General features: G+C 46.9%; 1 protein-coding gene across 1 annotated transcript in view; it reads left to right on the top strand.

Moving 5' to 3' along the window:
* Nucleotides 1-12,599, top strand: part of LOC147693061 (collagen alpha-1(VII) chain-like) — a 398,052-nt gene that overhangs the window by 288,944 nt on the left and 96,509 nt on the right. The window contains exons 34-39 of the mRNA XM_086939575.1: nucleotides 487-513; nucleotides 3,099-3,143; nucleotides 4,386-4,478; nucleotides 5,120-5,191; nucleotides 9,909-9,944; nucleotides 10,032-10,085. Coding sequence (XP_086795701.1) covers nucleotides 487-513; nucleotides 3,099-3,143; nucleotides 4,386-4,478; nucleotides 5,120-5,191; nucleotides 9,909-9,944; nucleotides 10,032-10,085 — 327 coding nt within the window. The remainder of the gene's footprint in view (nucleotides 1-486; nucleotides 514-3,098; nucleotides 3,144-4,385; nucleotides 4,479-5,119; nucleotides 5,192-9,908; nucleotides 9,945-10,031; nucleotides 10,086-12,599) is intronic.

Genomic DNA, 12,599 nt, shown 5'->3' with positions numbered 1-12,599 from the left:
AAAATGTGACCTTCCTCATGAATATTAATGAGGCAGGCCCTTTGCAACCCATTTGGGAATCCCAAACAGTGTCGCCAACACTGTTGTACATCAGTGTTTGTGACTCGCGACTAGCAGAAAAATGTGAGTTGCAAACACCTGAGAGATGTACATCTGGGCCTAAATTCCCCTCTGTAACCTGGTATATTTCAAATCTCCAATTTCTGTGCAGGTTAGTTTACTCTTTTGAGATTCTTAATGCTGCCAGTCTAGGTCACTTTTTCAAATCAGAAGGTGTTGCTCTTCTACCTAGTTATTTCCAGGTCACATTATTATTGTCCTGCTGTTTGTGCCAGTATATCATTTGCAACACTGCTACAACAAACAGGTCCTGTCTTTTGAGTCAACACAAATACAAAACGCTCTTACCTATTTCGCCCAGCCTTTCTTTGTAAAAATGGTAATGAGGCCATTTGATGACATTAATTCGTGAGTTTTGCATTTCAGGGTGACAAGGGAGACCAAGGTGCACCTGTAAGTATTATTTCCTTCCAAGATACTTTATAATTCAGTCAATTCTGTTTGTATTTAGGGTACTCCTTTGGTGCTTTGGTTTGTATAGTACACTGCTTTTTATATGAGTACTGTGAAACATGGAACTTCCAGGGCCCGATTCACAGAACTAACTTAAGACAAACTCCTAAACTTACTACTTTTGGTATTCACAGAAGTTAGGATTTTGTCTTAAATCCGTCTTAAGACAAACTTAAGACAAAATCCTAACTTCTGTGAATACCAAAAGTAGTAAGTTTAGGAATTTGTCTTAAGTTAGTTCTGTGAATCGGGCCCCAGTGTGTAAATCTGATGTTCATCCTATAAAGGTGGGACTTGGGTTTAACTCAGTGTTGAACTTTAAAGAATGAGGGGGTTCACATAGTTATTAAGGAGAAGAGCAACTAGATTCAGAAGAAGGAAAATTAGGCTAGTACTAGTGAGTATCTGAACTGAACAAGTGTCGGTGTTAGCTGATTAAGTAATTGACAGTGTTTAGATAAAAATGAATGAATGGGTGAATTTATGAAGAGTGCGTTAGAGGACTGGACACTCAGTGCTTGATTACAATGGCGGTTGGACGAGCATCCGACTGCCCTCGTAGCCGGATGGAGACCAGCCAACAAGTGGTCGGCGGCTCTACCCACAACATTATGATGTGACCACCATGTAGGTGTTCTGAAACATCCCTTTTTCCATTGCAGCTTGTGCTGCAGTGGGAATAGGGCCGCAACAAAAGCTGCAGTTGTAATAGGCATTTATTTAAACATCAATGCACCGTGTAGTGCCTGACACACGGTGCATGGATGTTTTTGGGGGGAATCACATGTGCCCCCTTGACCACATAGCAAAAGCCCACAGAGATGGGGACCCTGCTAGGGGATCCCAAAATCCTTTTCCCACAGTATTTCCATGCTGGTGGGATCACCATGGAAAGGCTGTGGGAAATGGACATCATAATCCCTAAAGTGGTGCCTGCCCATTCATAATCCCATCATAATCCCTAAAGTGGTGCCTGCCCATTCACCACCGTCATTATAGGAATTAATCACCGCCCCGATGGGCTCCTTGACATCTGTTGGAAGCTTCGTCCTCTTGTATCATAATCTGGCAGTCAGACCGTTTCTCGGGATGTCGGGCGGACTGCCGCCAACAGCCTGTCGCTGGCGGTCCGCCCGACATCCTAATAGGGCCCTAAGTAGCTGGGTGAGAAGGTAAGTAATTCACATCCTCTGCATGCTTGACTGGGATCATCAGAGGCAAAGCAATTGGTTAAAAGACATGGGGGTATATTATCAAGAATGGTGTTAAAATTAGGAAACTGCCGCTAAAGAGGAGATAATGTACTCGATAATATGCCCTTGTGAATTCCCATATAACCCCAGGTTCTGGTGTTAACCTGGGCTGCTACGGGGATTCACAAGGGCATATTAGCAAGCAAACTATCGCCGCTTTAGCGGCAATTTCCTGCCGCCAAAGCAGCGATAATTTTAAAGCCATTCTTGATAATATGCCCCACGGTTCTCATGGTCTAGAAAAAACTTTCCTTGGGGTTCATGTTGAGTGATGCTGAAAGAGTGTTCAGGAAGTTTGGTTCTGGCAGGGCTATTGACACAAACGTAAAGGGTCTGAACTATACCTTCAGAGACTGCACAGATATTTTCTGAGACTAGAGTGTATTCTGGAGAGAAGGTTCTTGATGAAGTACTAAAACTGAAAGTCTGGGTTATATTGGATAACTTAGCAAAGCCTCTCCCCTTTAAAATCATGGGATTGACTGCATTGCATCATGAGATCAACTGGCCAACACTGAATATTCAAAGGACTATTTTTTCACTGATTAATATTCCATTCATGTTGTGTCATCGCTGAGGGGATAATCCAGACTGAGGCCTGCCTCACCTCTGTTCCCTGACCCCTGAACGTTAAACAGCATTTGTCCATGGTTTTCCATCCACCACAATTTTTCTTTAGTGTATGTCTCGGAGACCAGCATGTTTGCGACAAGTGGAGGTGCAGTCAGAGTATGCTCATACAGGGCATCCTGACACGCTTGTACTAAAACTGGTACATGTGAAGTGCTCATCAGAGTTGCAAACCTGTTCCATTATCATATTTTTGAGCCTTCATTGGGACCACATGCACAAAGCCATCTGACCGCTTCAGCCCTCTTCACTCCAGAGGCCATTTGTAAATTTGATGCGATAGCTGTATGTCACGACATTGCGGTCAGAAATATCGACCCGCACATATTTCCATTCCACATTATCGAGTACCACTGTATTCTCAGGGTAAGCATATAGGGGGAAGTGTAGATTCACTATTTTAACATTCACATATACTTACCTTGATATATGATGGTTGGCATGAGTGTAGGCTGATACTAAACCTTTGATATTGTCACTCCCTGCTGATTTGAGATGCCGTAAAGTAAAACCGCCCCTCAATAGTACTCAACTATTCATCGTACATGGAATTTAATTCATGCACAAGCTGATCTTCAGGGAAGCTTGAATTCGTCTGACTGTATTGACCACATCAATGTAACCCTTTTTTAACTTTTACAGGGACAACCCGGACGCACAGGGTTGGCCGGGAGCAAAGGAGAGCCTGTAAGTATTTCTCTATAACAATCTTGCTTCTTTGCTCCTTGGTTCTAAACAATATCTTGTTGGTGTGAGGTTGCAGAGGAGAAAGGCTTGTGGATGACAAAAGGGAGGGCTCTCATTCTTAGATTTCTGGGCTAAGGGTATACCAATGCCATCCTGTTCACCTCCACAGATTTAACACCTGCAGTGATATTTCACATCCATATGAAGGAACCATAGGATAGAGACTTTTTTGCAGCTGGGCCTTTTGATCGGATGTTTCTTAGATATGAGCAAAGGCGCTCAACGTTAGTCCACCGGGGCCTGATCGTTGCCAGGATCTCAGGAAATCCAGAGGGGATACACAACCACGATCAGAAATGACTCTCTGAAAAACTGCAAAGACCGTCTCAGGGTATTTTCGTACCTGAGGCAAGGGATATGTGTTTTCTTGTACACTGCTAAGAGTAATTTAAATTAACCCTGCGTAATTTGGGGATTTTCCCCTTATGCTTTTTGTACAAAATCCCAGTAATTACACCACACTACATAATTACGCAAAATGATATCGCTGACACAACGTAAACGACCAGAACATGAGCAGCCATTGTTAGAAGCAAGTGTTTTTGGCTCTGTTGTGACACTGGGATGCATTTTGGGCTAAACTATAGGACTAAGTATCAGGTTTTAATTTATGTAATTATAGCTAGTTTTGCTATCATTTCCTGAAACCTCATGTAATTTCATGATAGCAAATTATGTGACTTTCACATACTCTGATTAAGCCCTGATGCTGAACACTGCAGGGCTCTTTTCTGGTGTATCTGTGGAACATGACAGCAAGAGCAGTCTTCACAACTCCCCCTGCGTAGCGCAGGCGCTGATCCTCTGTACCAACTTTGGTTCTTGGTGAGAGGGCTCTTAGATTTTGGACAGCATGCCACCTCTTCACATGTATGAAAGCTTATGATGCCAGCACTTGGCACTGGTCACCACCTGCATGACAAGACCTCTTAGGGGAAGGGGAGCAACCAAGATGAGTGAATCACTGAAGATCCTACGCCCGCCGACTCAACATCACAAATATTTGCAAACACAGGGGCTGCCACAAAGATAAGCAGAGGAAGTAAACAGATATAGTAAAATAAGGCATGATTTTTTTGTTGTAGACACATTTTCCATCGATTTTGGAAATCTTTGGATAATACTTTGCAACATTTGTACCGCATTTAAAAAAAAGTTTTCTTCATGTATCTTTTTTTACAGGGACGCAATGGTTTACCAGGGCCTGTGGGGCCGGGTGGGCCACGTGGACCGCCAGGAGAAACCGCGGTGATCCCAGGGCAGAAGGGTGAAAGTGTGAGTACCCGTTGACATACTATTCCTAAATTCTAGTAGCTGTGTCTATTTTTTACTTCCTGTTGCCATGGGCAGATCTATAGAGTAATTGGGATATTTCTTGGCTACTGGTGCCTTTGAAGGGAAAGATGGGCTAAGGCGGTCGGTCGCAGGATAGTGCGAATCAATGGTACTGGACAGAAAGATCATGTGATTTAAAAAGTCCAGGGAGACAACTAGACTCGTTTATATAGCTGCCTCGATAAGATGTCACTACTTCTAAAAGTTCAATTGGGCTGGGGTGGAGTCAAGCACATGTCAGAAGAGCTTGAAAAAACAAAAAAGGCTGATTCAGCTCCAAGTGTGGTGGCTTTTCAGAGGCATCTGTCCATCGTTGGATCTGCCAGTGTCCTTACAATACAGGATAATCTACCTCCACCCTCTGCATCTAATGTGACTCCTCTTAGCCCTTCACAGTGTTGTATACAGTTAGTTTACCATATAGTTTCCTGTTACTTTCTTTCTATCCTTGCCACCTTCCGGCCTTGTATGTGGTCTTCTCCCGCAGCTGTGTCTTGTATTGCACCAGGCAATTATGGGTAAACTTCTAGATGAACTATTTGAACTACTTACCATTTGGATATTATAATTTTTTCTTCTAGGGAGACCCAGGTGCAGATGGTGTTCCGGGGAGCCCCGGGCGTCCCGGTACCACAGGCTCTGCAGGTGTACCGGTAAGCAATCAATCCTATGAAGTATAGCATTGATGAATTCAATTTTCCACCAATAACAGCATAAATCCATTATCAGCAATGCAATAATACACAGCAACCAAAAAAGGAAGTAGTGATGGCATGATATCCCCCGCATGTACAAAGGACAAGACATCACGGATATCAATCTAAAGCCACAGCTCCTATGTTGGAAACCCAAACAACAATCATAGCCCTGAAACAGTTGAGCGGGGAAGCAATACCACTCATGACAAGTCAAGTCAAGTCAAGTCAATAAATTTATATAGCGCGCTACATACCCAAAGGGTCTCAAGGCGCTTGGAGAAGGGTGGGGAATTACTTGTCAAATATCCACGTTTTAAGTTGCTTTCTGAATGCTAGGTGGTTCTGAGTAAGGCGAAGGTGAGTGGGAAGTGAGTTCCAGGTCTTAGCTGCCAGATAGGAGAAGGATCTACCTCCCATGGTGGTTTTGTTGATGCGAGGTACAGTGGCAAGGGCTTGGTTGGAGGATCGTAGCTGACGGGAGGGGGTGTAGAAGGACAGTCGTGTGTTGAGGCATTCTGGTCCGATTTCGTAGAGCGCTTTGTGTGCGTGGGTTAGGAGCCGGAAAGTAATCCTTTTATTGACAGGGAGCCAGTGGAGGTTTTTCAGGTGTGCAGAGATGTGATCTTTACGCAGGATGTCTAGTATAAGCCTGGCTGAAGCATTCTGGATGCGTTGGAGTTTTTTCTGGAGTTTTACGGTGGTACCGGCGTGAAGGGTGTTTCCGTAGTCCAGACGGCTCGTGATCAGTGCGTGGGTGACTGTTTTTCTCGTTTCGGTGGGGATCCAACGAAATGTTTTTTTGAGCATGCGAAGAATGTTGAAGCAAGATGAAGAGACGGCGTTGACTTGTCTGTTCATCGAGAGTGAGGAATCCAGGATGACGCCCAGGTTCCGTGCGTGGTCCGTCGGGATGGGTGCTTTTCCAAGGGCCTCTGGCCACCAAGAGTCATCCCAGGCGGAAGGGGAGGTACCTAGGATGAGGACTTCTGTTTTGTCTGAGTTCAGTTTCAGACGGCTATGCTTCATCCATTCGGCTACTTCTTTCATTCCTTCATGTAGGTTGGTTTTGGCGGTGTTAGGGTCTTTGGTGAGTGAGAGGATCAGTTGAGTGTCATCAGCGTAGGAGATGATGTTGAGGTTATGTTGGCGTGCGATGGCCGCGAGGGGGCTTATGTATACGTTGAAGAGGGTGGGGCTGAGTGAAGATCCTTATGGTACGCCGCAGATGACTTCAGTGGCCTCTGACTTGAATGGTGGGAGGCGCACTCTCTGGGTTCTTCCGGTGAGGAACGAGGTGATCCATTCCAGTGCTTTTCCTTGGATTCCGATATTTCTGAGGCGTTGTAGAAGGGTGCTATGGCAGACCGTGTCGAAGGCTGCGGAGAGGTCGAGGAGGATGAGGGCGACTGTGTCTCCATTGTCCAGTAGAGTTCGAATGTCGTCTGTTGTTGCGATGAGGGCGGTTTCAGTGCTGTGCTTGGCTCGGAAGCCGGACTGTGAGGAGTCGAGGGATTTGTTGGTTTCGAGGAAGGCGGCGAGCTGGTTGTTGACCGCTTTCTCGATGACTTTGGCCGGGAATGGAAGGAGTGAGATAGGGCGGTAGTTTTTGAGTTCGGTGGGGTCAGCTGTGGGTTTCTTCAGGAGGGCGCTGAGTTCGGCATGTTTCTAGCTTTCCGGGAAGGTTGCAGAGTTGAGGGAGCAGTTGATGACGTCTCGGAGGTGCGGTGCTATAATGGAGTCTGCTTTGTTAAAGATGTGGTGAGGGCATGGGTCTGTGGGGGATCCTGAGTGGATGGAGTTCATCAGACGGATGGTGTCCTCAGTGGAGATTGGCTTCCAGTTATTGAGGATGTTCAGGGGGGGGAGGGGGTTCTGCAGGGGGTTGGGTGGGTTGGTCTTCGGGTCGGTTGTCGAAGCTGTTGTGGATGTCAGCAATTTTGTTGTGGAAGAATGAGGCTAGGGAATCGCAGAGGACTTGAGAGGGGGTGATGTCGTTGGAGTTGGCTGAGGGGTTGGTGAATTCCTTGACGATGTTGAATAATTCCTTGCTGTTGTGGGCGTTGTTATCTAGTCGGTCCTTGAAGGCGGCTTTCTTGGCATTCCGGATCAGTCGGTGGTGTATGCGGGTGGCGTTTTTGAAGGCGTCCTTGGTGTTGGTGGTTGGATCTTTTTTCCAGGCCTTCTCAAGGGAGCAACAGAGTTTCTTGGATTTCTTAAGATCATCGTTGAACCAGGAGGCCTTCTTGCTGCCTAGTTTGATTTGTCGTTTTTTCAGTGGTGCTAGGATGTCGGCGCTGTTGGATAACCATTGGGTGAGGTTGGTGGCTGCTTGGTCGGGGTTTGAAGAGTGGGCTGGGGGGTTTAGAAGAAGCGATGAGGAGATCTGGTCGATGGTGATTTTGTTCCAGTTTCTTTGCAGAGTGGGTTGGGGGTGGTTGTTGGATGTGGGCTTGTTGTAGGTAAAGTGAACGCAGCTGTGGTCAGTCCAAAGGAGAGCTGTGGAGTGGCTGAAGGAGAAATGTTTGCTGGAGGTGAAGATAGGGTCGAGTGTGTGACCAGCGATGTGGGTGGGGGTGGTGACAAGTTGTTTGAGTCCGAGGTTAGCGAGGTTGTCCAAGATGGTGGTGGTGTTGCGGTCGTTGTTCTTTTCAAGGTGAAAGTTGAGGTCTCCAAGAAGGATGTATTCCTCGGAGGGGAGCGCGTGTGGGGTGATGAAGTCCGTGATGTCTTCACTAAATTGTGCGCGGGGTCCTGGTGGCCTGTAAAGGAGGGTGCCTCTGAGTGTGGTCTTGGGGTCGATGTGGATCTGGAAGTGAAGGTGTTCAGTGTTGGCGAGATTGGTGTCTGAACTGGTTGAGATGCGGATGGATTTCTTATGGGCGATAGCGATGCCTCCTCCTGTGTGGCCGGTGCGGTCCTTGCGGATGATCTTATAGCCTTCCGGGATGGCAATGGTGATGTCTGGGGCTGATGTGGCGTTCATCCATGTTTCTGTTAGGAAGGCGACGTCCGGAGAGATGGTGTCTAGTAGATTCCAGAGGTCAATGGCGTGCCTGTGGACCGAGCGGGTGTTGAGCAAGATGCATTTAAGGTGGTTGGGGTCAGGTATCTGTTGTGTGGTCGTAGCTGAGGAGTTGTTCTTGGTGCTGTCGAACTTGCAGGAGTAGCAGGAGAAGGGTCCATGGGTGTGTCCAGGAGCGGCTTGGACGCAGTTGGGGGAGCGGCCGGGGTTAAGGGCTAGGAGGGTGGTGGCATCGTAAGTAATGCGGGAGGGGTGGACATTACGAGGACCAGGGGCTCTGGCGCTGGGCGCGGGCCAGGCGCGGACGGGCGTAGACGGGCTTACCTTTGGCGCACCTTCGGCGCAACTGGGGCGCGATCGCTGCGCGTGAACGCTGCACGCGGGAGCAACTGTCATAAGAGGTTGTGGAGGGGGGAGGGGCGAGGGAGGATCGGATGGGAATCATTGATTCACCCCAGTCTCATAACATCCCAACAACTGGATAACAGAGACAGGATGGATGGGGCACTCAACTTAAAAAAAACCATACGACCTGCTGGACACAGAAATTAAATTCTATCCAGGTATTAAAATACGTTTTTTCAGCACCCACTGATCACGGAAGCATCCAATCTACACTTGTGGCTCATTAGAGGAAATGGCTGCTTCTGACCTGATAGGCCTTACAGAAATGTGACTCAAAGACAATTCCCATTATGGGAGGGGCACCACAGCAGGCACATAAAATGATGCAGAAGAACAAGTAGAGAAGTGGTTGTTCCTTGAAGAGTCCTATTTTTCCAAGGACTGCTGTAGACAGATCTTTAAATGGGGGAGAGTGTGGTCTCTTTCAAGATGCTCAGAGTTAGCCCAGCATAGGAGTTCCTTTGGGTAAGGAACTCCTCCTCACCCGAGAGGCACAGAATTGCCTTTCTGGTGCTGCGCGGGTGCATTGCAGAATTTTGCAAAAGTAACCTAATAGTACTGAATTAGTAAGGTGAGCTAGAGGTTGCTTGTGAAGCTGAAACTGGTTAATGGTCCTATAACTTCTGGAGTTGGCAGTCATGAGATGCTGCTCCTTTCTATTCTCTTGAAATGATCAACCCCTTCCCTGCGGGGCTAATTCACCCGCTGTGCTGGGGGGAGGGGAGGCGAGCACAGCGTCCCAGTGATCGTGTCGAGCTGAGCAGGACGGTGGCACTGTGCTCATGACGAGCGTCACAACCACACCCGTTTTAATGGAACACTCAGCACATCAGGGGAATTATCCCCGAGTGTGAGCGCCAAGCGGATCATGACGAGCTCAGCTCGTCATGAGCACAGCGCAACAGAGCCTCATGACGAGCTGAGCTTGTCATGAGCACGGATGAGGTTAAACTACTCCTGTTGTAGCTTACTTCTGCAGCCCCAGCAGTGCTCTTTTTACTACAGCTTCTACTATCACTAAAACCGACTTTTGCAAGAATTCTCTTATCTTTATTTGTTTACAGAGGCCATTGAAATTGAGTTTGATTCTTGCACACGTGCCACTGCCTCTGTCTTTAAGAATATTTCCTAGAGAAGCCATATGGAGATGATCAAAAAAGAGGAGGCAGTAAAAAATGAAAATGAAACAAATTGCTTGTTGTCCACCACTGGCAGCCCAGCTGATGATATATATTTGTATTCTAGGGTTTTCAAGGCCAGCCTGGGCTGAAAGGAGAGCCTGTGAGTAAAGTAGCATTTTTCCAAGAAAAGTTTATCCCCAGCGACAGAAGAGACCGCATTTATTGACTTTTTTTCTTCTGCTCTCAGGGACAAGATGGCCGCCCTGGAATCGTTGGCCCAAAGGGAGACCGGGGACCACGGGTAAATGTATCTTTCTACTTCAGGGAATGTTGCACATGATAAAGGTGTCTTCAATTAATGTTGGAGCAGCTAAAAACATACACATTGGAGCTTGTATTACATGATGCCAATATTTAGTAGTTTTGCACCTTCCGTGGAGGAAGATGAGCCACATCATAGCATTCTTAGCTAATTTGACTCTGGAGAATAGATTTTGGGGCATATTACCAACAAAGTGGCGAAGGGAGGCGTTAGCCATCTTGGCTTAACGCCTCTCTTCGCCACTTCGGAAACGCTAGGCTGCACCATATTACCAAGGATTTGGTGCAGCCTAGCGTTTCCCCCTGCGATGGCGGTAGTTTTTACAACTTATCGCCAGCGCAGACACCCTTGCACCAGAATGCAAGGGTGTCTGCGAGCAAGGTGGTTTGTTTATGTTCAGGAAGGAGTTCCTTCCTGCACATAAACAAACCTTAAATGCCATTTTGTAACTTACATGTGTGCTGCTTTATGCAGCACACATGTAAGTTACAAAATGGCATTTTTAAAAAGAGGTTTGTTTATGTACAGGAAGGGACACCTTCCTGTACATAAAGAAACCTTGGCATTTTGCTTTTTCCATGTGTGCTGCACAAGGCAGCACACATGGAAAAAAGCAAAAACGAGGAGAAATTAAGCATTTCTCCTCGTTACTCCACCTTAACAGGTCTTACCTGTTCTTAAATTCGAGGTCTTACCTGTTCTTAATTTCGGCGCTGCCACCTACTATCGCCAAGCTTGATAATAGGTGGCAGCGTCAAAGTGAATGGGTGTTGCGGTGGAACGCCCACCGCAACACCCACTGCACCCCCCCCTTTCACGGGCCCTATTACCAAGGTAGCGTCAAGTCAATTAACGTGGCTGTAAGCCACGGTAATTGCCTTAACGCTGCCTTGATAATGGGGCGATGCAAATATCGCCGCATTATCGGCAGAAAAGTACCGATAACGCGGCAATAAGGGGCTTGATAATATGCCCCTTTGTTTGTTGACAAAACAAAAACATGCTCCTTTCATGAACTCAGTGGACACATTTAGAAACATAATTAAGATATAGGAAGCCCGACCCCAAAGGCTTTCTCCATAAATATGTGTGTTAAAATTTAACACAAAACATTGGGAACCCAACAATCTAGTGTATTTCATGCCGAAATAGGAAGTGACATAGTGAACAATCAGGAGACAACTATCATTTCAACAGACCAGAGCTCTTACCAAAAAAAGGCCAGCTGGAGCAGGTAATACTAAAATGCATGCAATGCTTTGGAGCTTTTATCTCAATACAAGTCAATGGAGCACAAACCTGTGACAGAAACTTGTTGCTTCAACTTATCTTAATGAGCAGATGGTAGGATCTTCTCTCAGAGAAAAATGTGAGACGTCCTTGAAAGTAAGACAGAAATATATGAATATACTGCCTAATTAATGTCCTAAAATCACGCTTTTGCTCGGCGACGATTGAAAGCACGCTTACAGCTTACTCCAAGAGGCAGGAAGTGGGAAAATATACTACTGGGAATACAAATGGCTTCTAGGCTTACAAGAGTCTTGAAAGTCATCAATCATATTGAGGCTAACAGGCACTTCAGATAATAAAAAAACAACATCCACATTTGATTTTTAGGTTTAAAGTATTTTATTGAAGCAGGGTAAAGAAGGAAACAACAGGGCAATAAAAGAAAAAACCACAGGTGCTCCACAATAAATGCATACAGTGTATTAGATACATTAAAGCAGTTCAGTTCCTGTCATATGCTCCTTTCGGCACGGATACACAGCTCGTTCACCTGTGGTTAAGGACAAATAAAAAAAGAAAGAAGGGGGGGGGGGGGAGGGGAGGGGGGAGGGAAGAGGAGGGAAGAGGAGAAGGGAAGGGGGGGAATGGAGGGGGAAATGAGGGGGGGAGGGAAAAAGGGGGGATGGGGAAACAACCCTGCTCCACAACCTACCCAACCTACAAAGCCCCCCAACTACCACACCCCAACCCACCCCCTGTACTGTGCCAATGACCTCCAGCTCTCCCCTCATAGCGACCCTCCGGTCGACTCCGCTACTCAACGCCAACTCCGACCAATCAAACAGGCGGATCCGGCGGCGGTGTCAGTCGTAGCAACCTAAGATACCTGGGGCAGGTGATCTCCCTGAACTCAGAACACAACAAGGTATGGAAAGGTACCCACAGCTCCTCAAAAGCATCTGTGTCCCCCAGTGCTACCAAAGACATCTTTTCCATGCCAAGGACATGCCACAATCTATGCAGCCAGCCGACAACAGTGGGAAGTGTGGTGGAGCGCCAGTGTATGAGAATGTTTTGCACCGCTGACCCTAAGGCTATCGCAATCTGTCTGCCCCTTCTAGACCTGAGAGGATACATCAACCCATTTGGCAACCCCAGCAGGACATAGGCAGGGAACCGTGGCAGCTCTATCTCAAAACATTTGTCCACCTCACCAAGAACCTCCTCCCAATAAGAAGCCAAAAGGGGACAATCCCACAG

Source organism: Lissotriton vulgaris, chromosome 9 (genome assembly GCF_964263255.1).
Source record: "Lissotriton vulgaris chromosome 9, aLisVul1.2, whole genome shotgun sequence".
NCBI lineage: Eukaryota > Metazoa > Chordata > Amphibia > Caudata > Salamandridae > Lissotriton > Lissotriton vulgaris.
Note: the sequence above shows the minus strand (reverse complement) of the source record. Positions and strands in the feature narration are given on the sequence as shown.